This window comes from Pygocentrus nattereri, chromosome 15, assembly GCF_015220715.1.
Source record: "Pygocentrus nattereri isolate fPygNat1 chromosome 15, fPygNat1.pri, whole genome shotgun sequence".
Taxonomy (NCBI): Eukaryota; Metazoa; Chordata; class Actinopteri; order Characiformes; family Serrasalmidae; genus Pygocentrus; species Pygocentrus nattereri.
In genome coordinates this window covers 30,953,258-30,980,495 of record NC_051225.1, presented here as the reverse complement: position 1 = coordinate 30,980,495, position 27,238 = coordinate 30,953,258, and the positions used below count along the sequence as shown (strand labels likewise).

The 27,238-nt window shown below is 38.0% G+C and overlaps 2 protein-coding genes across 2 annotated transcripts in view; both read right to left on the bottom strand.

The window, feature by feature from the left end:
- Positions 1 to 929: 929 nt before the first annotated feature.
- Positions 930 to 16,854, bottom strand: map2k2a (mitogen-activated protein kinase kinase 2a). The gene is made up of 11 exons (XM_017702295.2): positions 16,165 to 16,854; positions 15,874 to 16,084; positions 15,218 to 15,364; positions 14,849 to 14,926; positions 13,778 to 13,829; positions 6,499 to 6,623; positions 6,062 to 6,275; positions 4,979 to 5,043; positions 4,792 to 4,853; positions 4,463 to 4,508; positions 930 to 3,017 (listed from the first exon to the last, which is right to left on the bottom strand). Exons 1-11 carry the CDS (start codon positions 16,248 to 16,250, stop codon positions 2,907 to 2,909), a joined length of 1,197 nt encoding a protein of 398 aa, XP_017557784.1. The 5' UTR covers positions 16,251 to 16,854; the 3' UTR covers positions 930 to 2,906.
- Positions 16,855 to 21,774: 4,920 nt separating this feature from the next.
- pias4a (protein inhibitor of activated STAT, 4a) overlaps positions 21,775 to 27,238 on the bottom strand; it is an 11,335-nt gene continuing 5,871 nt past the window's right edge. The window contains exons 9-11 of the mRNA XM_017702294.2: positions 26,701 to 26,861; positions 26,232 to 26,380; positions 21,775 to 25,163 (exon numbers count right to left, since the gene is read on the bottom strand). Coding sequence (XP_017557783.1) covers positions 24,895 to 25,163; positions 26,232 to 26,380; positions 26,701 to 26,861 — 579 coding nt within the window. The 3' untranslated portion in view covers positions 21,775 to 24,894. The remainder of the gene's footprint in view (positions 25,164 to 26,231; positions 26,381 to 26,700; positions 26,862 to 27,238) is intronic.

Below are 27,238 nucleotides of genomic sequence, written 5' to 3'. Positions count from 1 at the left end.
TGAAGAGAAAAAGGAAATAAAAGCTCAAAATAATAAGACCATACACCATAGGTTTCAAACCCAATCCTCAAGGACCCCCACCCTATTCACATGTTATGAACTAATGACAGTACTCTGCAAAAGCCAGAGACCACCCTTCTTTAATTTCCAGTCAGAACAGGAATTAAGTTATCCATTTTCAGAAGGTATTTCTGACAAGATTAGATATAAGACAAACCACTTCATACAAAGAGAATTTGGATTCCTAACAACTGTGCAACACCTGGTAGATCACCAAAACTGCCACCCTGAGATCCCTCAGATAAAAAGTACTTCATCTTTAAGAGAGAGGAGACTATCAAGCTCCACTCTTTCTTGAGATCTGAAAAGAATCCAAAAAATTCTGTGAAGTGTTGCACTGTGTGAAGTCACTAACACTATGGGTCTGAACGGATGTGTAGCTGTCAAGAAGCTGTTACGAGAAAGGGAAACTAAGATGATCTGTGAAATAACGAAGCTGCTGGTGAACAATAAACTAGCCAACGCAAGAGTTCAGACTTCAACATTATTGAATATGTTTGGGATTACTTCAATCATGAGAAGCAGAAAATATAACCAACTTGTATGACTGAACTTTGGAGGTATGGAAAAATATCCTTGCAGATTTATTCAAAAAACGGAAAGCCAGTCTCCCGAAAAGAATGGAAGCTGTAATAAAGGCAAAAGGTGGTCCCCCAACTAATATGTGTAAAAGCTTCTGTGCAATTTTTTCTTAATATACGTCTTACACTTTTGTCTTGATGTTGAAATATTTATTATTTATATTTAATGAATGTTTTGATTGGAAACTAAATAAATGAAGATTGGTCTCTATCTGTTACTGTACTTTGGAAAAATCTAAAAGGCCAAATAAATTGACAATCATAAAAATGATAATCCAAGTCATTAAGTATAAACAGTCATTCACAAATAAGTTTTATTCTTGTATTAGAACCGTATTCAACACATTTCATATAATAAAATGACTCTTCCCATTTTCTCCACACCAAAAAAAAAAAGAAACAAAAAAAAAAGAAACAAAAAAACAAAACAAAACAAACAAAAAAAACCAGAAGGCTATTTCTTTAAGACTGCAAAATAGTACCACCAGTACTGTACATATAGTTTTATACACATACATGTGGCAATGCATTCATTTGGTCGGAGATGAATGCCAGTGTGTGGTAGCAATACAGATCCAACATTCCTGGGTTCAGTTTCTCAAAAACATCAGTCTTAAGATCATCAACGACAGATTTAAATGAAGTGATACTTGCTCTGTCATCTCAGAATGATCTTGAATGTTTTAAAGAAAATCAACCCATGAATATCGAAGGAGAAAGACAGGCAGCAGAGCGCCATCACCACCCAGCAACCCAGAGACAATCAGTAGGCTACTGCACTACTACAGCACAGCTGCCATCCACCAACTATATACTATAACCATACCTGTTGCCGTGTGTCTGTATGAGAACATTTTCTTGCATAGTACATGTCACTTTTAAAAGAACTTGATAAGTTTTGTACCATGCAAGTTCTTTATTAATTTATATTAAACATAGCTAGCTCAGCATGTACAGTTTGTATGCATTCCAATGCAAAGGTCTGGGAAACATCAGGTGTAACGTAGAGTGCAATCCTGGTTTTAAGCGCAAATATCAGTCTTTTGCGTAGATAAAATATAACATTGAAGCATTATTTAAAAATTACCCAAAATATACTGAGGTGAAAAATGTTCCAGTGTTGACAAAAACCAAGAACTTTAAGATGACAAACAACTCAAGCATCAGATACAGCCATGAATAAAAACATGGTTTTGGGAATAAAACAAAAAGAAACATTAACGGCCGCACATTATCATGCCCAAATAGCTTCTAAGAAAAATATGCTACAGTCCCCACTGCAGACTGAAAAACCAGTTCATTTTTAAAGATTAACGTTCTGTTTATGAGAGAAAAGGTCATTCAAGTGGGCAGTTCTTCAGTTCGTCGAAATGACATAGTTCAGGACTTTGTGGTTTAAATAATTTTTTTTCTGAGGAAAGGTGCATTAACCTTTAATTAATTTTAATCAACCTTTAATTGATTTTAACTTTTTTTAAAAGAATAGCTTTATGCAAAGGGGGACAAAAAGCTATGAAAATTGCCAAGATGGGAAAACTTACAAAATAACCAATGACCATGTTATATAATACGGTGGCTTTGCGATGTCTCTGAATTTGCATTAGCTGAAGACCTGTCCTCAAGCACTAGGGAGTAGGCAGTTTGGCCTTTTGAGCTCACGCATTTATATTTATGGACGGTTCTAATACTATCCAAAAGTTAAGCAGAAAATTTGTGTGATCCACTGCAGCCCTCTTTGGTTCCCAACATTTGGACATGACCTAAGCAGAAAAGGTATTTACCTTCTGAGGCTGAATATTCCCTATTTAACCAGACTGTTGTTTTTTTGATGCAGTGCAATGATTACATTGTCACTGCATAGCACTTAAACAACGGTACATTATATAATTTCATGAATAAAAGAAGTAAAAATATGCATCATATATTATAATTCGGGGTGCTCTGACATACCTGAAACATTCCTGAATAACTGCTCTGAAAACTGAGACGTTCTGTTGAAGCGAAGCAGAAAAGTGTCTGAACCTAAAGTCCTTCAAATGGACAAGTGTGCAAACGACGAAGACTACCTCCCATAAGCCAGTACCTGCGGAAAAGTACGGCAGCAAAAAGAGAGAGTAAGCAGAAGAGCAGGGAGTGGCCTGCGGTGGTCTGTACCGAGCTTAACAAGCAGGGGAGAGGAGAAAAGAACGAAGGAGAAGAAAGAAGAGGAGAAGAAAGGAGAAGAGAGGAGAGGAGAGGTTTATGGTGTGAGTGGCCGGACTGCGTTCACTCGGAGCTGCGAGTGGGAGTGCTGGGCTGGTTCAGGCCCATGGTTCTGCACAACCAGCCGGCAAAGTCCACCTCCTCCACCTCCGCACGCTTGATAAATGTGTGTCCCTGCAAAAAAAGAAAGAGGAGGGTATGACAAACACCTCATTTACAACAGACAAATAATTATTGAAGAGGTAAGGAATAAAAGTGAGTCATCTTAAAGTCTTAAAAAGGTTTGGCCAAAAATCAAATTTACACAATTTCCACACTAAACCGAACATATTCGATCAGCCAATACATGTTTAGCGACTGAAGTTTGCTTCTACAGAAAATACCAGGCTAACATACCTAACAAATAAACGTTGTGGAAACTGCATGCCTAAATTATCACTCACATGTCTCAAACCATTTCAAGTTGCGAAAGGGCCCATATTCTACATTTTCTTGTATTTTATTTGTTCCTCTTGAGGTCCTTTCATGACACGTATGCACCAAAAACAGTCATAATTCATTTTGGGTGAGCATTTTTCAACTTTCGAGCTTTACATGACCATTTTCTAACTTCCACTTTATCACTAAGAATTGTTGTTACTGGTCCTATAAGATGAACATATGTAAATGAGCTCTGTTCTGAGTGGCTGCCTTTTATTGTGTCTCATTCAGAAAGCAGCCCAGGCTGAAACACTCCTTGTAACTTTAGCTCAAATGGGTGGGGCTAAAGCCATGTATGCTGAATAGACAGACTTATGGACTGTATAGATGGGAAATGAACAGTACATTTTCAAACTTTAACAATGTTTACATACTACATTGTAGACTATTTGGTTTTCCATGACATGGGATTTTAAGCAATATAAAATCGACATGCTTAAGTTGTTTCTGACACTGTAAGATGTACAGTTATTCATAAAAATGGACAAAACTACAGACAAAGTCCAGGCTTTAGGGTAGCTGCTATTATTTATACACAATACTTTTGTCCTTTTATTTAGATAACAGGACATTACAGGGGAATTCTACAAATTTTTCAAAGTTTCTGCATTATTCAATGATAGGTGACAAAGTCATTCAGAATTGTGTGATATGAAAAGCTCTATTCTTGAAAAACTTAAAGCCAAAATTATTTACAGAATTACTATTCTACTATTACCAACATTACATATAAAAGCTCAGAAGTCATTTCGGATAGCAAACAAAAAAATACATACACACGTTCTAGACACTGAGCCCCCGGCTTCCCATCACTACCATTATAAAGAACTGCGAAGTACAGGAAGTTTCTGTACATCATTTTACGTGAAATGCTCTAAATAACTTTTTTTTATATCTCAGTACTAAATTGTGCAGGAATTTTGAAAAATCAGTGGAACAGGGGAAATCATTTGCCTTTAAATCTGATTTTTGGCTGAACTTTTTAAAAGATAAATCTATTAACATTGTTACACAGCATGTAACATTACTATAGAGTTATGTAACAGTACTGAGTCTACGGATAGGAATAGTTTGTCTTGAAAATGAATGGGTCATTTCCTAATAATCCACCCCAGAAAAAGAAACAAGATAACAAGCACCATCAACATCTTCAGGTCAGCTCTGTCAGCAGGGTTCTTGATGAGACTGTGAAAGAACAAACAAAGTCAAACCCAAAATCTCTTGGGTGGTGAGGAATGTGACCTCAAACTTAAATACTTTTTGTCATTTTAAAAACAGACGACACACAACAGCCACACTGGGCTTTTTCATTCAAGTGTAAGATTTCATGCCAATGTGTAAGATTAAGACAATACAAGAGAGAAAGGAAAATACATACGAGTCTACTGGCTAGGCACCTTGCGCAACACTCATCCACGGAAAACTGCAGGCATGCAAGGCAGAGTCTATGACGTGAAACAAAACTCACCATTTTGTCACAAAGTCCTGGAAATCTGAGGTGAAAACACCATGTGGCAGCTTAGGTGGGGGCTGTGGAAAATGGAGGGATAGAAGGAGAAAAGGGAAAGAGGTGAGATCGAGAAGCACTGCAAAAAAAAAAAAAGTATGAAAAAACACACAAGGAACAAAGCTGTGTACTAAGCATTTTCTCTGACCTCATTGACAATGTAGTCCAGTAGCTCAAATATAGCCATGGCCGGCCTGCTGTCCATTCCATGTCCTTTGGGGAAAAGCATTTCACATGAGTCAACTAAAATGGCTTATATTTCATAGCCATAGTCTCTATAACACTCTCCAAGGTAGAAAAATACCCTATAGATAGCAACACTGGTATTTTACCTTGAATTAAAAAAATCCTCATGATTAGTTCCAAGATTTATCAGTAGGGATGTAGCAAACACAAAAACGTTCATATACCGCTCATGGCCATGCCTCCTAAAATGACTCCTAATGCAACATTACGATGAGGTCTAAATACTGAGCAACACCCCCACCCCCCTCCAACAACAGTGTGTATATATAAAAGTCAAAGTATATTTACTGAAAAATAAATGCAATTCAAAATGCTCTACAATGGCTATATTTGCATGCAAAGATTTATGCCAATCCAATTAAATACATTCTGATTACAGATTAAGATTGAAGCGTTTATATTCACACTCCATTCAACAATCTGATGGAAAATCTACATTTACATGCTCAGTACAAGTAATCCGATCGAAAATGACACGCATGCGTGGAGTACCAATTGGAGTAAACGTCCCACCCGTCCCACCGCCATCTTTTAAAGGTCAGAGCATAAACTTCGTCTCCTCTGCAGACCAGTTTTTGCTCCGCCATGGTGAAGGTTATAAACTTTTGCCAGAGGTCTCTGCTTTTGCTATGATGCACAGAACGTACTTATATGTTCTGATTGGAAATGTAATTGGATACAGGCATTTACATGGCTATTTTGATTAGTAAGCACTTGTTTTGTTTAATTACAGTGACAAACATGTCTGATGTGTAGCTTACTGTCCTATTCATGAGTTTTCTTACTCAAAATAATTTGTGACACACCAAATAAAAATCTACAAATTTCTGGTTATATGAGTGTGTTCTTTACAGATGATGTTAGTACTGGATTATTAACAGAGAACAGCAAATTCAACAACAGAAATTTTGCCATCAGGATCAAAATAATGACGACAATATGATTTTTCATCAGTATTAACTGAACTAATGTCAATTGCTCTCACCGCTGATGGGTCGTCCTGGGGGTCTTGGCCTCGGGGATGTGCTGTGGCCCTCTGGCCCGGCTCCGTCCAGCACGGGTCGGCCGAATACGGCCTCCAATTCTTTGGCGTCGGGTGGAGGGATGGGGTAGCGGCCAATGGCCAGTTCTACCAGCGACAGTCCCATGCTCCATACGTCTGACTGCACTGAATAGTGAGTGCCCTGGAGTCTCTCCGGCTGTCGAGGCAGAAAAAAAGAAAAATAGCAGAAAGCACGTCAAACACAGGAGCAACTCGCCCAGTGTGGAGGAGTGGGCCGAACTGGCAGCAGCTGCCTCTGCACCCCACGCTACGGTCCTGGGCATGGGCTCAGGTCCTGGCAGGGGTTGGGCCAGGACGGTGGGGGAGAGAGTGAGAGACTAAGAAAGAGAGAGAGAGAGAGAGAGAGAAAACTGACTCACCGACATGTACGAGCGTGTTCCCACAAAGGAGTTGGCCATGGAGTCGATGAGTTGGCCGCTCACGCCAAAGTCGCACAGCTTGATCTCACCACGCGAGTTCACCAGGATGTTGGAGGGCTTGACGTCTGCAGGGGCCAAAACACGAGAAAGAGAGAGAGAGAGAGAGACAGAGACAGAGACAGAGACAGAGAGAGAGAGAGAGAGAGAGAGAGAATGGCCAGGTGAGATGGAGGGACGATGAGGGATAAGAGGAGCAGGGAGGCTAAGAGTGCCAGGGCCCAAATCCCACCACCTGGCCTTTTCCTCAAGCTTCACTCCAGTCCTTCTCCTCCAAGCCAAGTATTCAACCAGGAAAAAAAAAACATTTCATAAGCAGCTCTGCATTCACCAGCCACACTCAGCTTGGAGAACACAAAACTGCCTCCCATGGCACACATGAACGCCTACATGTTCATCTCCTCACAGAGTGTCGAACTAAAGATGCAGTGATAACAGATAAAAATGCATCAATGCACCGTGATGCATAAATCTGCAAGTGACACTGATTTTGTAAAGTTATAATTAGTAGAGGGTGAAATGGCCACAAATGCATATCACAGTATAACCACAATTTCTGATGGTTTCAATATATTTCCCTACATCAGATTTAGATATGTACCACTGTGCAAAAGATTTAGGAATCTGAAGAAAAAAAAATAGAATTCAAAAGCTAGTAATCTGGGCAGTAAGCATTTCTTTGCTCATAAAAAATACTAACATTACAATACATACAAATAACATTAGTATAATAAGTAGTGGTTTTATGCATGTTAATGTGCTCATTTAATCATTTGCAAACCTCTCCCTGTGGCAGCCCAGTATTATTTGTTGCTGTCTTCCAGTATCTGGGTTGGCAAATCAGGGCCCCATTATGTAAAATCACACGAGCTTGTGATGGAATATAACAAATATATGTGACAGCAGGGTGAATCAAGGCGAATTCCGGAATTAAATTTTGTTCTTGTTTTGTTCTTTTTTCTATATAAATGTGTGTTAGTTTTTTACTATACGTATGTTTATTTGCATATTTTCTAATATGTTGTATTGTTTAAATAGGCAAAAACACATTTACTGCCTAGATAAATGGAGTTAAACAATGTGGTTAATTGCCCATGCTTTTTTGCACAGTACTGTATTTTTTTTCCGAATAAGCCTAATTTAGATGCTTAAGTAAACTATTTTTGTAGACTAACAGTGGCTTATTATTCACTTTTAATAACAATATTTAAGTTTGTATTTTTAATTGTTATTGTCTAAAAGACAAGACAGAACTGGAAAACATGTAGACAAACCTACGGCACATACATGTAACCATGTAGTGTTCTCTCTGGGTCCTGCAAAAGCAGTAATAAATATTGTGTAATAAACATGTCTGAACTTCTCAAGTCATTTGTCTACGACCATCAGACGCTGCTAGAATTTGGTACATTTTGGTACATTTACATTTCGTACAAGTCATTCACACCACCAGCAGCAGCTGTTAAGCTACAGATTCTTGGCTGTTGGCAAGGTCCAGGCCCTGAGACCATAGTGTTGTCTGATGCAGCTCACAGAGGAAGCTGATGCTGCAGGCAGTGTGTGAGGAAACACAAGCAACACAAGTGTCCACGCTAGGCTAAGGACTAACCACAAGGTACCATTCTTTACATTTTTTGCTAATGTTCGATCCCTCAATACCAAACTAATGTGTGACCTTTATTTTTCCTTTTTCTCCTGAAACACAACTGAAACATCTCCACTCATCTCAACAAACCTTTAAACATTTAGCTAAATGCCTAAACCTTGACATAAAGGCAATGCAGAAAATTTCAACTGGCATACGAGATAATAAAATATTTATATAATAATATAATACTATTGAATAAAGTGTGCTGAAATTGTTTGACCAAAATAAAATTCTCAGGCTATTTTCAAACATGAATAAAAAAAGCTAGGTGTTGTTGATATAACTGTCTAATGTGCAAATAGTTCTAATGGTGACATCTGTGTATTCAGTGTAGAAAATAATTCTGTATCTTACCAAAACAATCTTATTGTGATAAACATCTCATTTAATCCTCCTGCTCATTTATGGGCATAAATATCTGCAGCAAAGGATTTAAGAACCATGATTTCTCTGCCAGAAACCCCTTATTTCGTGAACTTACAGTTGACATCCACCCTCAAAAAAACATATGGGGTTTCTTGGGCCTTTCCTAGGACTTCACAACGTTAGATAGGATCAAACCTACCTCTGCAGGCCCTGTATCGAAGATATAGTCTAATAGTGTTACAAAAGGCTTTACATTGTTATCGTGGACTCAGCAGCTAGTGGATTTGAATCGCAATCCAGATTGGGAAGCAGCCCGCTCAGATCTCAAAATCACTGTCACATATGTGGTACTACTTTCCCTGGAACAATCACATGTTCTGGCAATTCTCAGAGGTAGTAAAGTTTTAAAATCACATAGGTTCTGTTTTTTCTGAATTTTATCCAAATTAATTTGTCAAAATGAACTACACATTTAATCCATGTCTCATGAATTATGAATCAAATCTTGGTTTTAAGTTAATACAAAGTAAAATAAATTTTTTGCATTATCCTGGCCTTCGTTAAGCACATAAACTGAAAAATGAACAATCTCTGATTTTTGTTAAGCACATTGTCTGAAATATAAACAGTGAACAGTCTGAGGTGACGAATGTAATCGTGACCAGCATGTTGTAACTTTTAGCTTGTTTTGTCATGATTGCCTGTTGCCTCATAACTGAAAAAAAAATCCACCAAAAAGACTTGATACAACAAATAAAGCACATGTTTTGGAAATATGGGTATCATCTTGTACCACAGAAATCTTGAAAAGATTAAGATGTAAGAAGACAAAAAAATTGAGGGTACCATTATCACATCTATATCACTTGAATAAAAATATTCAGTGATAAGTACTAAAAGAGAAGTAGCCAGAAGTATCCGCAATTACTTAAAACTGAAATGAAAGACACAGAATTCACAACTAAATTCTAGTACAACGGACAATGATGACTTAGACTAATCATAATACTACTACTGCTAAAAATAATAATAATAAGAAGAAGAATAACAACAACAACAACAACAACAAGTACACAAAGTAATAACTTTTCTAACTTTTCTACTTAATACGACTTCATTCCAAGCTAGAACCTTTCTGTGAGCCCATCAAAAGCCCCTCTCCAGGACAGCCGCCCACTGGGTGAGCTTGGAGAGACTGAGTGAGCAAGAGACAGAGAGGAAAGAGAGGTGATGCAAAAGAGGGAGAAGAAAAAGAACAGAGGGGGTTGCAGGGTGCGGCTGCCATGTAATCACATCTGAGAGGCCGTAATTACCGGTCAGGCTCCCAGACAGCTCAGTGCTCACTCGCTAGCACACTCTGCCACAACAGCACAACTACAGCCCTGAGTCTCCTTCATGAGCTCCTTCAGCTTCAGCATGGCTCCTCCAGGTCCTTAAACAGCCCCACCGACCTCCAGGCAGCCATTTTGGGATCACTCTTAGTCTCACTTTTACAGTCTGCCTCAAAAAAGTCAAAATGGTAACTAATGTGTACTACAGTAGACTGCACAGGCATTTAATCATATTTGATGACGATAATTTTCTTCAATAAACGTTCCTGGTAGCATAGTAGTGGCAACAGCTACCAAATAATGTAATTCACATTAATAACGTTATTTAACAGTTACTGTCGGACAGTAGATATTACAGTGATGCAGTATGCCAACTCGCCTTTAGAGAGCATAATGCAAAAGACATTTGTCAGACTTCAGGTGTAATTTAACCACTAAGTGACCTTATGCTCGTCCACACTACCATACTTACACTCCTCACTACCATACTTACACAGCTTACATTCTGTCAGTTAAGCTTCACTGTAATTACTAAACAATTTTAGGAAATGACTCAACAATATATCTTAAGAGTAATAACTGAACAATAAGCCTGTCTTCCAATGACTAGATAGCCTAAAAAAAACATGGAAAAAAACAGTCTATATAAAACGTTATAAAAAATAAAATAATAGTAATAAAAACAAAAAAAAATATGTTAAAAATGTAAAAGCAATTATAAGTAATAATCACTCTAACCAAAAATTTAAACAACAAGATTAACTGAAAGAAAAAAGTGAAGATGTATTTTCTCTATAGGAATGAAAATGCTTAAATACAAAAACCAAATGACCAAAAAAAGAAAAAAGGCTTATTTATATGCAAAGTTTTAATAAACTTACTGTATACTGAGTTTACCTGTAGTAGTTTTAATATTATAACAGTGCAAACATTATGAAAATGTTCTCTTAAGATGCCCTCGAAAACAGATGAAAACATGAATGAAGTGAAACCCATGAATGAATAAAAGAAAAAGAAGTTGAGGGTACATAAATGAGTAAAAACCTAAGGGTAGCCATGAAATTTGCAACGGTTTCCATTCCTAGAACTTTCCAGTTAAAACCACCAAATTTGCAGTGGCTTTTCAGCCTGCAGACCAAATGTTTCACAATTTGTAATCCCCCAGCAGATCCATGCTTGTTTACAATGATTCCACATCTGCAACTGCAGTTGTAACACAACATAATTTCATAGTTGAAGCACAACTCTGTTGGGACATAGTACAAAAAGGTAAATAAAAACAGTGCAATGATGTGCAAATCATTTAAACCATAAATTTAATTGAAAATAGTACAAAGACAACATGCCAATGGTTGAAATTGGGAAATTGTATTGTTTCTTGAAAATATATGCCCAATTAGAATTTGATGTCAGCTCCATGTTTCAAAAAAGTTGGGACAGGGGCAACAAAAAAAAAAAACGGTAGAGTTGCGTAATGCAAAAAACAAACAAACAAACAAACAAAAAACACCTGGAATATCCAACAACTAATTAGGTTAACTGGCAACAGGTCAGTAACATGACTAGGGTATAAGAGCTTTCCAGAAATAAAGATGAGGAGGGGTTCACCACTCTGTGAAAGACTTCATAGGTAAACAGTGAAACAGTTAAAAGAATAACATTCCTCCTGTAATAAAGGACCTTGGAGATTTCATTATCTATGGCACATAATTAAAAGATTCAGAGAATCCAAAGAAATCTTTGTAGTCAAAGGACAAGGTCAAAAACCAATACTGGATGGCCATATTCTTTGAGCCCTCATTAAAAACACACAATTCTGTAGTGGAAGCCACTGTGCGCACTCAAACACTTCCGAAAACCACTGTCTGTGAGTTTGTCTCCGCATTCACAGAGTTAAAACTCTACTATGCAAAGAAGAAATCACATATAAACAGGATCCAGAAACACTGCCATCTTCTCTGCAACTAAGCAAATTTAAATTGGACTCGGCATAGATTGATGTGCACATTTGTGTAGACACCATTAATGCTGACCAATATATGCAGGTTTTGGAGCAACATATGCTTCCATCCCGAAGACGTAATTTCTAGTGAAGGTCTTTCTTATTTCAGCAAAGACAATGACAAACCCCATTGTCCATGTATTACAACAGCATGGCTCCATAGTAAAAAGAGTCCAGGTGGTAAACTGGCCTGCCAGCAGTCCAGACTTGTCACCCATCGATAACATCTGGCATGAAAAATATGATAAAGGCGACCCCAAACTGTTAAGCTGCTGAAATCCTATATCAAATAGGAATGGGAAAACATTTAACGTTCAAAACTCCAGCAGCTGGTTTTCTCAGTTCCCTTACAGAGTGTTGTTAAAAGAAGAGGAGATGGAACACAGTGGTAAACACGCCCCCAACCCAACTTTTTGAAACAGCTTGATGGCATCAAATTCAAAATGGGAATAAACTTCTTAAAAAAAAACCAAGAAATTTTCTCAGTTACAACATTTGATTTTGCGCTATTTTTAATTAAATATAGGGTTTACATGATTTGCAAGTCATTGCATTCTGTTTGTATTTACATTTTGCCCAGTATCCTAACTATTTTGGAAAAATGGTTGCACATGTCCCCAAGAAGTTTCAGTGTGATATAAAAATGAACTAAGTTATAAGTTATAAACTCCTGAGAATCGCTACTCACTTGCCTTTCTACCACTGACAGTAACAACTATTACACCAGAAACAGGCCTGCTCTGAAGCCCCAATTATACAGCCCAGTTTTGTTATGCACTAATCAGAGCACTAACCACAATCACAATTTAAAAGACAGCAATCTTGTGATGCCATGACAAAAACATTAATTACTGACACATTATGTGCAAAACTGTTGACAACGACTGATATAGCAGTTCTGCTCTACTAGTCAGTATTTTGCTTTATGGGGGAGGGCTAATTAGTACTTATTAAATAGTAGTAAAACACATGGACCTATAAATGAATTTGGAAACTTTTTTGTCAACAACCTTCAACAGCTGCATAAACAAAGTGGAGGCTGAAGTTGGGGTCCGACAAAAAAAGTAAAAAAATTGCAATGACAAACAGGTTCACAATGACAATGTTATCGACTCACACATGCAGCAAGCTACAGTCATAACACAGTACAAACACTGGAGGTGCACTGACCCCACATGCAAGACATTAGGCTACACATTTAATCCTTGGCCCATGACTTCAGTATCACTCTGTTTTCCTTGTGTGCTCCTTATTAAGAAAGCGTTTGTACTATATTACAACTGGATTCTTGTGTGATTCTTGATTCAATACATTTTTCATTACAGCAAAAACTGGTATAGTTATCAATGGAGTTTAGTAGAAATTACAAGTGCAGTGCAATTTCAGTGTCATCAAAATCACTTTACTATTCTATTTTACAATTCAGTGTATGTAACAGTGCTTGAAAACACATATAGGGATCTATTTCTACAACATACCTTATGTATCTTTACAATTTTCCCTTGCTGGAGCTAACTCTTGCACAGGCATGGCACAGTTTCAGCCCTAATAAATGATCACCCTACAGATTTTTTATATATATATATATATATATATATATATATATATATATATATATATGTATGTACACACACACACACACACACACACACACACACACACACACACACACACACACACACACACACACACTAGGAAGACAAACATATGTTGGAAATAATGCACACAGTGATTTATACAATATGTCAAACCTTTACCCTTCACTAGAGCTTTGTTAATATGCTGATTTCCGGACCTAGCAATGCAGTGTCGACTTGCACATGTACATACATGCAGATTCACTAACATTAGCTTGGAATGTTGCTCTGAAAATACCTCTGTGCATGATTTGGTGCTTCTCCCGTAGATAGGCAAGACCTCGAAGTACCTGTGGAAAAATTAATACATTTATAAAACTGAAGCCCAAAACCGATATAGCATTTGTTTTTTAACTGACAATATAATGACAAAATAATAATTATCCTGTTATTATGTAATCAATGATAAGAATTGGTAAAATTCTGAGTGCACAACTTTCATCAATTATATATGTGCTATAAGTATCCTTAGAGGACTACAATGATATTAAACCTCATGTCAGACTCCAATTCCTCATTCTCAAAATTACATTAAAAACTTACATATTAGTTTCAAAGTAGTTCCTAAAAGATAAATAATAACATCTCCATTATAAACAGTGAATTGAAACAGTAAGAGAAAAAGGTTAATGCCAAAGTAGGATACTCAGGAACACATTACAGACCATGTAAGTACATAAATACATGCTTTCAAGACATCTAAAAATGTATCTAAAATGTCTCAAATGTAGACACTAGCACAGTTTATGGTGCAACTCATGGGTGTGGACAAAATCTCTAAATGTGTGCCAATCAAATGTTGGTTCAGTGTATGTCTGGAAACTATGCATCAAATTAGTGGAGCAAACAAGAAAGTGCATTATGAAGTGCAGCTTTCTGACCACAATACATAACATTTAACATAATTATGATGAAACATATGATCAATATAAGTAATACATTAACATTCTTAAGTATCATTTATCATGCCTAAGTGACTAAACAAAATTACTTCTGTTAAAAGCACAATGGCAGGGTGGGTCAAATGATGATTTAGCATTAAATTAAATTAAATGACAGAATTACTTAAGTATTTATGACTCATATATTTTAAGCATCTTTTACCAGCAGGTTGCCTACCTAAAGACACCCGTTCAAAGAATCCTACCAATGTAGGTTAATCTATTGCTCTGCATGTATTATACATTAGAAACAACTTTCACATGCAATAATGATCACAACAGCAAAAGCCATTTAAAAGGGAACAAGACAGTTTGTATGACTCAATGTCTGCTGAAACAGTTTATAAGAAGAAAAGAGTAATACTTACCGCAATACTAACTTTTCCCAGTATTTCCTCTGGTATTCTTCTAGCTTCTTTTAACACCTGATCCAAGGAGCCTCCATCCTGAGGAAGAATGAAAAGAAAGACAGAAGTTGGTTAAATCTTAAAAAAGGATCTTATAGAGGTACCAGCTTCCTAACAGATTGATTTTGCAGGAGAAATCAACTGCTTAGGCTTAGCACATGATCTACTATTTAGTCAAATGAGATTTCTTCAGCTGAACTTCCACACTAAAGTATTTTACTGATTAGGCATTTATCGGGGAGAATGCTGGCATTCCATTTGAGACCTGTAAGTATGATCAATTCCTTTCACCGCCATCCTTCTTACACAATCATCTACATCCTCACTCACCATGTGCTCCATGCAGATACTGATCTCTCCATCGCTGTAGAAAGCCCCATAGAAGCCCACAATGTAGGGTGAGTTGCACTCGTGCAGCACCTGCAGCTCCCGTATAATCTGGTTCCTGATGGCTGGTTTAATTTCCAAATGTATGAGCTGCAGTAAAGTGACAGTAAGGTGACGGTCAACAAGTTGGGTGCAGCAGGAACATATGTACCACAGGGTTTAACGATTACAAAACCTTCAAAAATGGTTAAAAATAGTGCAAAACTATATTGCCGATCTGTGGCTCGCTCTCTTTCGGGGTCTCTAATTTAGTGTCTTTCATGGAAACCACCGACAATAACCAAAACTAGGCATCTTGGTGTATCCTGTCAGTAACTTCAGCAAAATGGGGGGGGGTTATGCACCCACACTCAAATGACTAGCCTTTTTTTCTGAAGGTGCTTTTCTTTTTGTGATTATTGGGACTTACTCTGTTGGAGAAAAGTTGAGAATTTTTACTGATCTCAGCCAAACAAATCTGTGACATTAATATGAAGCTTATCTGTGAAATTATAGCTATGTGGCATCAAAACACTGCAACAAAATAACAAAATCAATTCGAATATTGACCGTAGAATTGAAAATATCGTTACACCCCTGCAGTTGAAGCGTCTACTCACCTTTCTTGCCATGACCAGTCTTGAGGGTTTGTGGCGGACTTTGTGGACCACTCCTCCGTTGCCTGCGCCCAGTTCGCAGATGGGGTCAAAGTCGTCATCTTTGAGCTCACCGACCTGCGCCTTCTGGGTGAGGAAAGCTTCAAGACGCTTTCTCTGCTGCTCGTCCAAGTCCAACTCCCCCAGCTTCTTCTGCAAGGCCTCCAGGTTAGCTCTGGTGACCCAAGGAAACCACATTCTTACAAAACAGGTCTTAAAGCAAGCGAAGAAACTCCAGGCATGACTAATACTCACTCCGAAGCAGCATCAATGTTGGTTGTCGGCTGTCCATCTCCGGTAGGAGTTATGTTCAGTGGCAGGGGTCTTCTCTTCGGTGCCATAACTGAATAACGTTAGTACATACGACAGTGGGCTTTTAAATAGAAATTCAACAACTGTTGAGAGTTAACTCGACCTAAGAAGAACTAAAACTATCTACTGTCTAGTCAAGTGCCATTAAACGTTAGGAAATGTCCATAGGCTTTAGTCTGAAGAGCCTGTCATGGCTTGTCTGTCTTGGACCGTTAAAATGTCACACAGTCTACCGAGTAAGTGACGTTAACACTAACGACAAAAAGACGAGAGAAGCTCTTGCCCACGTACACAAGTGGGCATTTGGCGGTCTGAAGCCTCTCAAAAGCGCTTTAGTTTGAGAAATGTTGCGACGTTTTGGTTGAAGAGCACATCGCTGTAAACGTTAATGTAACTGTTTAGCTTTAGCATTCAGAGAGCCGCAGCCTGTGCACACACAGCAGAACCAGCGGCAGCTCAGGCCTCTGTCCACTCCTTCAGGCGGCGGAATATGCAGCATGAAACGGTTCCCTCTCGATGCGTGACCGTCGTCAGATTTGCAGTGAGCAATCTTGAAAAAAATTTAAAAATTTTCAGGAGTAAAAAAAAATCCGATACAGGAAGCAGCTCTCCAACCAGAGAGGAAGCTTTCTGTAGCTACGCGAGATTTCACACTTGTCATCGCGAGAGCACCGTTAGCGGAGTTTTGATAGGCCGTGCTAGCTAGCGTTTAATCCAGTGCCAAGCTTCTTGGTATTAGGAATTCAGTATGAACTAGTAAACATGTTAAGAGCACTAGAACAATGTGAAATGGTGGAATTCACTTTTTGAACTAAAGACTAGTTGTTGCATGTGCAAAAATAGATTTTCTTGTGATTTAATTCATACTGGGGTCATTCCATGACAAGGGTGCCCACAACTAACAGTGTATGACTTGTTTATTACAAGTGGATCACTATTTTTTTATCGTTTTTTTAACACAAAAAGATAATAAACACTATTTATAATGTTTACAATATTTACAGAAGAGTTATGTACCACTGAAATACTTGGCCGCCAGTTTTGCATGGAAAAACCCACTGTCACATTGCCCTCTATCAGAAGCACAGCGTGATGGAGCTATCATTGTTGTATTTACAAAATATAAAAATAGTAACAATCTGCTTATTTTGGTAAAAGCATATACACTATATGGCCAAAAGTATCTGGACACTTGAACATCAAAACTTCATGAGCTTGTTGGACATCACATTTCCAAAACCATGGGCTTTAGCATGGATTCGGCCCTCCTTTTTTGCAGCTATTTTTCTAAGACAGATTTCTACAAGATTCTGGAGTGTGTCTGTGGGAAAAGAGTAATAGCGAGGTTGGACGCAGATTTTGGGCAAGAGGCCTGGCTCACAATCAATATTCCAGTTCATCCCAGAAGTGTTCGGTGATGTTGTAGTCAGAGCTCTGTGCAGGCCATTGGAATTCTTCCACACCACAGCCATATCTTTATGGACCTCACTTTGTGCATGTACAGTCATGTTGGAACAGGAATGGGCATTCCCCAAACTGTTGCCACAAAGTTGGAAGTATATACATTTCTAAAAATTCTTTCTATGCTGTAGCACTAACATTATCCTTCAGTGAAATTAATGGGTCAGGCCCAAACTCTGAAAAACAGCCCAGGCCATTATCCCTCCTCCACCAAACTTTGCTGTTGCCACTAAGCTCTCTACTGGCATCTGGCAAACCCTGATTTGTCCATCAGACTGCCAAATAGCACGATTCATCACTTCAGAAAACATGTTTCCACTGCCCCATAGTCCAGCGGCAACATGCTTTACCCCACTCCATGATGCTTGGCATTATGCATCATGAAGTTAGGCTTGTGTGCAGCTACTCCAGACGCAGGCTCCAGACGCACAGTTCATGTGCAGAGGCCACAGTAATGTGTACTTCGACTTTCATTGCTTCTAGATGCATCTATTTCACAATAATAGCACTTACAGTTGACTGGGACAGATCTAAGAGGGCAGAAATATTTGACTTGTGGCAATGGAGGCATCCTATGACTATAAAGTCTATGGAGATTGCATGGCTATGTGTTAGATTTTCAACAACTGTTAGTAATGGGTGTGCCTGAAACACTTAAACTTAGTAATTAGGAGGAGTATCCAAGTACTGGTAATAGAATGTATGTGATTGAAACTGTGGAGGACAGAAAACTAGTGGAATGACCCACTAATAAAAACTGTTAATTCTAATAAATGAATTAGGAAAAGCCATGAATTCTTACTAGCAAGAATTTAAATCTTACCAGGAAAAATATAATTCCTGTAAGTAAAAACCGACTTTTGACATACTAAATGTCATGTTTTTATTGGCCCTAATAACATTTTACTTGTTCAAATTGAATTCCCCATATAAAAAACATTAAAAGATAAAATGGCTTTGTGTAGTTTGTTAGAGTTAAAATGCAGATTGAGGAATTCATGAGCATTGTTGTGCTTTTAACAAACTAAGCAGAAGAAACTACAAGACTGGTAAATTTGTCATTTGTCCACTTTTCCAATTTTCCTGAATTGTGGAAAAGCAACTTGCAGTAAAAATTTTGTTATGTTTTATAGGTCATTTAATTTGTACATAGTGTACTTTTTGCCCGCCTCCATTGCCTATTTTAAGCTGGTTATATCATTAAGCAACAAAACTCTGAATTACACAAAATCATTCACCTACAGGGTTTTAATGCAACACCTATTCATAAAGATCAAGTTAATTTCACGCTTCTTCAAGCAAAAAAGTTAAAGACAAAGTACATTGAAGCACACGTTAAGACACTGCTTTTATCTATATACTGTATTGTAAGCGATATCTTGGTGATTATGGTGAAAATCTTGTGTAGATTTTTTAAAATAATTGTAGTGACCTATATTGCTCTTCTTGTATGAATTCATGTTATAACCTTGAACTGAAAAACATAATTTGCTACTACAAAAATTCTTGCTGCCGAACTCAAATAAAAAACAAACACAAGACCAAAAAATTCAACAAAACAAAAACAAACATCAGAATTTGATTTAATTACATTAATTTGATTTGAGGATATGAAATATTACAAAGATTTTTATAGAGAAATACTGATGAATGTACTTTTTAAAATTTGTGTGGTTATTTCATTATCGGTCTTCCTTTGCATCTGTTTCGATGGTATTATTGTATTTTTACGATAAAATAAAATATATTTTAATGTGAAATAAACTCATGGAACAGTATTGGATGTGAATCTCCAGTGTACATGTTCAACAGTTGGAGCGAAGCAGATTCGCTGATCTGTAAATGAACCTTCCCCCTGCTTTTGATGGGCTATGATGTGTAGATCATAGCATTTCATGCGCAGACTCACAAACTTATGTGCGGAGTCACATGACTCAGATGTGAAGCACGTTAGCAAACAGAGCAGGCGTGTTTTGGGTGAAAGGTCGACATTGCTCCATATTTATAATCTCTTCACAAAATAAATAAATAAATAAAAAATTCTATATCAAACTCATGCTTTTGGGGTGATTTGTACATGCCGAAACTTTCAGAGGCCGGTATCTTAAAGCATTTGTTTGTTTTGATGTACTAAAACAGGCTGCATGATGCACTGATCAGCCATAACATTAAACTATTTGTTTTACATTCATTGTCCATTGTATCAGCTCCACTTACATTTGCATTTTGTAGTTCCTCAATTACAGTCTGTAGTTGATCTGCAGCTCTTTATACTTTGTTAGCTCCTTTTAGCCTGTTCGTCAGTGGACCAGACCTCACAGAGCAGATATTTGAGTGGTGGGGTGCTGGTACGAGTGGATCAGTCACAGTGCTGAAGTTTTAAACACCGTGTCCACTCACTGTCTACTCTATTAAACACACATACCTTGTTGGTCCACCTTGTAAATGTAGACTGTAGCTCATCTGTTGCTGCACACCACCACACCAGTATCACTGCAGTGCTGAGAATGGTCCATCACCCAAATAACACTTGCTCTGTGGGGGTCTTGCCCATTGAAGAGCAGTAAAAGGGGTCTAACAAAGTATGTAGAGAAAAAAACAGACTACAGTCTGTAATTGTAAAATTACAAAGTGCACCTATATGGTAAGTGGAGCTGATACAATGTACAGCGAGTGCAGAAACAAAAAAGTAGTTTTGATGTTATGACTGATTGATGTATGTAAATGATCTCTCTCCTGATTAGCTGCCTTGTATTGCACATCTGCTTTATGCATTGCTGTTTGGTTAAATAATTTCACAAGAACACTAAGTCTTGATTCTCAGTTGAGACTATCTAGATCAGGGCTCATTCACACAACTTTAATTTTGAATCATTGTTAAAAGCCTGGAGTAACTGGATTAGGTGTGTTAGATTAGGGCTGGAACTAAACTGTGAAAGGCAGAAGATTTCCAGGTGCAGGGTAGGGCAGCTAAGCTGTACATTAGTGTTTTAAAAACCCATTACTGTGGTCCACCTTCATCTGAGTCATATCGTTAGCTGACAATCAAGTTCTTCCTGGGCTGACACAACATGTTATAGCTAGCTATAAACATGGGACAACGTAGTGTGTCTGAGCTGTTTTGTTGTGACTGTGATATTACAATGCGAAAAAATAGAGATTTTGTTATTTACTTAGGAGATATTTCTGACGAGATCTTATATAAGCAGATAAAACAGGAGTTTCCACAACTGGAATTTAAATGAATATTCTAAGATGTGAAGAAACTCTGGCTACTAAGATCCTTGCAAGTTCTGGTAGACCACCAATACACACCATGAGATAAGCAGTGCTAAAAGCTTTCATTTCTGAGAAACAGGAAAATATTAAAGTTCCACACTTGCTCCAGTACTAAAGTGTTTCGGTCTGTCCTTTAACTGTGAGAGGTCACCTCAATAGTATGGGTCTAAAAGGATGTACAGCTGACAAGAAGCTGTAACTGAGAAAAGGGACAAACTAAAATTGTGCAAATCAAACAAGAAGCTACTGGGGTTCTCAAAACAATCCAGACCTCATTATCACTGAATGTAACTCCTGAGACTGAACTTTGGAGGTGTGAAAAAAAAACATCCCTGCACATTTCTTTGAAAAACTGAAAGGCCTCTAAAAAAAAAAAAAAAGGAAACTGTAATAAAGGTAACAAGTGGACAATAATAGTTTATGTATTTTACTTCAACTACAGATACAGCATTCCTAAAAATGATGGTTAAACTGCATATTTTGTTTTTTTCTTGCATGCTAAACTGGCACTTGTAATAGCTTTCGAATATTTCCTTATTCATAATTAATCTTCCAAAAGAAAAGTCCTAACTGCCTTGTTCTGGTTAACATTACAGTGTAAATATAGCACAGACATAAAACGTCAGGAGACACTTCAACTTCAGAAATATTTTTGCGGCTTTGACCATGCACCAAGTGTGGCATCTAGTGGCGAGACCAAGTAATTCTTTTCAAATGAGCAGAGGCCATAAACTTCAGCTGTGAATTGGCAAGTATTAAATTTGAAAGAAAAATTTAGTTTATAATTAAAAAAACACTTGAAAGACAAATCGCTACTTTTTTAAAATCAGTTTAATTAATTGCACACATAAATGACATGTTAGAGTATGATTTCCTTAATTTTTTTTACATTTTTGTTTCTCATTCAGACAGAAACAACCGAATACTTGTTACTACAGCCAAGTCCGATGGAGGACATGACAGTATTTTGCTGATTTATTTAGCTCTTATGAAAGTGGTGATGACTAACCACTAACATTTCGGGTCTCTAAGTCCCACTGGAGCAACTGGAGGCAATTCAGAATTTGATAAAATATTATTTATTTTTTTTATTGGCTTTTAATATGAACATATAAAAAGACACAACAAACGAAACATTTACATCAAGGATTGCAAGCCACTGCCCATGCTATCTTAAGCACTGTAAGAAGAAGGGATGTCACCATCGAAGATTCTCCTCCAGTCCCAAAGAACCACTTCAAGTCAAACGCCAGATTTCAACCACAGAGACTCTAAACCTCCTCACTGCTGACCAGCTGAAAAAAAAGTGTTTTGGTGTCGTCAATCAGCATTAATCATATTCTACTGCTTACAAATTAACTTATCTACCTGCTTCTTATATTAATTCAGCACATCAGAAGCCTAAAATGGAAATCTATTCGCAACAGTCCTACATTTTAATTGCAAAAACATAACGACCATACAAATGTGGTCCAGTTTGAGGGCACAAACAACAGGGACTCAAGAAGAGAAAAAAAATAGCCAAAAAACCAGCACTCGTTTCTCTACCAAAACGTTGGGCGTATTGTGAACACAATACATGGAAGACCATGCTGACTCATGCACAGATCAAAATTAATTTATTTGACTTTCCTCATAGCTGTGCTCTTCTGTTAAGACATTCCTTTGCACAGATGGAATTACAGTACTGCGCGTCTTCAAGTCAGATTTCAGGATGACTTAAATTACCAAAAAAATAATAATAATAAAGCCACCAGGAGCTTTGGATATTATGCAGCGCTTTCTCTGAAGCTTAGATTTTTACCAAAATGAAAAACAAACTTCTACTACTCACAGAATTTTTAACAATAAATTCTGCTATTACATTTCCAGCTGAGAGGCATGAAAAAGAAGCAGGATTTATATGCTTGAGTCTTTTCAAGGAGTTGATGGCCACAACAGGGTCACATGTATTAAACATTAGCATAATCAGAATGCTGGTCCAAGGTCAGTTGTATCAGTGTTTTCTAGGAACAACTGAACTCGCATCAGCTGAAAGGTTTTGAGATTAGGATTAAGTTAAACTAGTTCTCAGTGTTATTCTTAGTTTTAAGACTGTCTCACATGACTAGTCTGACTGTAATGTGGATTAAACAGACTGGTTGCAAGAGGACACGGCGAAATCTACCATAATCAAAACCAGCCAAAGGCCTGTGCAGATGAACCAGCTTTATGGCCACAACAACTGGCTTTCTTCCAATTAAAAATAGCCTTCAAATAGCACTGCACTCTTCTCAAATGCCTCCTATGTACAAATTATACCAAATGCTATTTAAAGACAATTTAACCAATAAATACTTAGACAACCCAAAAGAAAAAAAGCAAACAAATGAACATGTTCATTCACAACCTCGCCATTCTGACAAAACAAGGACAACAAACAGCACTTCTGAGTCACAGTGGAAAGAGTCTATCGTTCTCCAATGAAAAGATTGCTGCAAAAACCAAGACACCTGAAAAGAAACCATTAAATCAGATGCCTACTTGCCTATTTGAGTTCATGCTATCAATTCCAAGAACAAAAGCTTGGCAACATCTTTGCCAGTTCTATGAGTCAACTATTCTCATGTTGCATGACTGTTTGACTTCTTGCCATCTTCTGGGTTTCTCCCTCAACTCCATCTACTCCCTCTGCCTTTGACCAGGTAGTTCTCATTCAAGCAGTTCCATCTGATCTAAATATCACTATTCCCTTTCACAACCTGCAAAAGCAAGAATCCAAGAGTGACCTTCAATCATCAGTTAAATGTTCTAAATGCTTAGCTCCTACTGTACAACATTTACCTGCAAGAACATCAATTTCAAAAGTATCACTAACTGAAGTCCTCACAGCTCTAAGTGTTGACTAATGATGGGAAAGCACTCCATGTTTATTTGAGCTGAGAAGCTACTGTAAAGCACAGCACCATGCGGTACCCTTGATACAGTAATTCTGAGCGAACCTGATTGGAAATCCATTGCTTATGATGACATTTAGGGCTGTTTCAGTGAGACAGGGCACCACAAATAATATAGCAAATGACTTTTTTTTACCCTCCAGTGTTACTGTGCATAACAAAATAAAATAACATTTAAAAGAAATCAAATCAAGTCAGGTTGTCTACCCTTTCAAGCTGTGGTCAGGTTTGCCTTTAGACTGAGGTAGGTTGTCAATTTCTGTGGAAAATATAGGAAAAACCAAAAAGGGGGGGGGGGGGCAAAATATAGGAAAACCCTTAGTTTCAAAATTTGACCAAAACATGCATGATTTCTGATGCCGCTGACAGTTATTTTGGCTTTTTGATGATTGCTGTTCCACAATATCAATCTCAAGCCAAATGAAAATGCCTCCATATGAAATTGCAGGTGGTAAAGTTAGAACTCCTCTAATCTGAAGAACAATGCATTGAACATCTAAATTGAGATTCTGCAGTTTACCTCTGTGGGTCACTACTGTTTCTGACCTTTTGATATTGCCAACGGTTGGAGTAGAGCAGCATCTTTTTAAGAGTCTCCTCACAGAACTGAACTATGGTGAAAGCTAAAATGCCTGTGATGACAGTGAGGCTAAGTGGTTCGGACTGAAAGTGTAGTGGAGATGGAAAGAGAAATTAATGAAGATGGTTGTAACTCCTCCATAGTCATTTAAAGGGAGAATAAAAGTATTCAGATGCTGAGGAGAAGAGAGAGAGGATGGCTTTAGTGGGCATCTGTGGATTTCCAGTGGTGTCATGGGGATGCCCATCTGCTCCAGAGGTCAACAGCTTAAGTTTGTGCATGTGTTCATGTGTCTGCATGTACATTTTGGGGAAAATGTGTTTTCGGAAAGGAAAGAAGGGGGGGGACTTTTCTGAAATTCCACGGCTCAGATCCAACCCATCCCGTGTCCCTCTCAGTCTGCATCTCCAGCCCCTCTCAGTATGCGGTGACCAAGTCTTTGTCGTAATCGTATCGGCCCCTCTTAGGTGCTGGGCTATCCTGGCTGTCCTCCGTGTCCTCGCTGTCCCCAGCCCCCCCTCCCCCCTCCTCGTCTGACGAGTCATCCAGAGTAAGGTCCACCACTGCCCCGCTGCTCGCGGTGGCACCGGCCCCACCTGTAGCAGCTGCTTGGATGCCTGGTGCAGACTTCCCCGACTGGCTCGTGCTGCTGTGCGCTGGGGAATGGCCGTTAGCCTCAGGAACACCTGAGAGAAAACAATGCCAGAGAAGGTGGATTAATCAAAACCTGACGGCTCATCATTATCACAACAATAGCAGCAACAAATTTCCAGAAGTATGTAGAGAACTGCTCAGTGAACATTTCTTCTGAAATGAATTTATGAATTAATTAAAGGTGTTTGTAATTAATGGTAATTAAAGGGTGTTTTCCCCCCTTTCCACAGTTACAACACCTAATTTTCAAAGAAGGCTTTAAAGTAGATGTCGGAAGATTGCTGTGGGAATTTGATTGCATTTAGCCACAAGAGCATTAGTGAGGTTGGATACTGATATTAGATGATAAATTCTGGATCACAAGCTCCACTCCAACTCATCCTAAAGATATTCAATGGAGCTCCATCACTACAGAGAACACAGTTCCACTGCTCCACAGACTAATGCTTAGGGGCTTTATACTTATCAGCACTTATCAGATGCTTGGTGACCATAAGCTTATATGCAGATGCTCCATAACATTTCATTCTACTGGCAGCAGTTTTCTATGGAGATTATACAAGATGTGTGTTCAAGTGATCAACTGTCAGAATCGGTTTCCCCTAATAAAAGGCTAAAATCACAAATTAGAGGTGTAGAAAAACTTTGTGCCACAAAGTATCATTAACACTAAGACTTTTAAGCAGTACTGTAGGTCTGTAGACAAGCCAAGAATTGTTTTACTACTATGAAGCGGAACTAAATTATCTTGGCAACAAGTGTGGTTTTGGATGCAAAAGCCTGAAGTTTTAGAATTAATATAAATAATTACTACTGTAAAAAGAAACAACCATTTCAAACAAACAACTGTAATGGTTATAAGAACGTTTCGCCTCAGTGCAATTTCAGCTATTGCAAGGATCTGTTAAATTCCACTGAGAAAAACAGTTTTCAATATAATGTTCTTATGTGGCTTAAGATGTATGCACAATGCTGTATACGTATGCGTGTTGTAAGCTAAATCTCAGACTTGATTTCCTAGCTCCTCTCAATTATTCAAGTCTGACAAAATTCACCATGAGGCGCTAAAGTCCTGTTTTCACAGCGAAACAAAATCTTACATATATCCACAACTGGATAGTCTGGAGTGTGGTTGTTTTCCCGCTCCCTCTCTTTTTCTTTGTCATCCCGGATAGGTCTCCATGAGCCATCAGTTAAGTACTCAATCTCCTCTACATCTTCCGTCTCCTTCAGAATCTCAGAGAGTAATCTGGACCAATAAAAGCAGATTTCAATTAGGTCTAGAAATGTCCTATTGCGATCATATATCTATATGTTGTGATATGTATGATATATTAAAACATTCTGGTGAATCCTTGATATAATTAAAAACGCATCATTTTCACAAATCACAAAAATGCTTTGATCCGTTAAATAACACCCACAAAATAAAGCAATTTGCTACTAGGCTTATTTGTGTGGGACTAAGTGCAATGGTACTGATTAATAAATTATATAAGTGCAGCTTTACATCAGTTAAGCATCCTTTTGGTAATATTGCATAAGTCAATGCCATCATCATAAACTTACCCATCAATAGTGAGCAATTCAAAGGGAGCAGGTTTGTCACACACAGGACAGGTCCATGTGGGCTTCTTCTCATTCATTTGCAGAAAAAAGACAGCATCAAAACACTGCAGGTGGGCGCAAGTAAGGGCCCGACATGGCACTCCTAGACGCATTTTCACCAGCTGAAAGAACAGAGGCACATGCGTATCATTTATACATGCCCAGAGACAGGTGAATTCATCAAAGGTCTTTCACTTAGCTGAGTAACCCAACAAACAGAAAATGTTTGTAAATAACAATTAAGCGCCATCTATAATATGTTGATGCATTGATTTTTGTGAGCCAGGTGACCCCTAGGTTTGCAAGACCAGATGTGATCACATAAGAATGCCTCAGGATAACTACACATTGACATTATATAGAACTGGATGCAGTAATACAAGTGTTTCTATTGATGACCAACTCAGTTAAGCAGAGCTCCTGATCAGCTTCTCGTGCACAGATATGGCAGGAACACAAGATAACGCAGGCACCTGGGTGAAGTAATTAAATACACTGT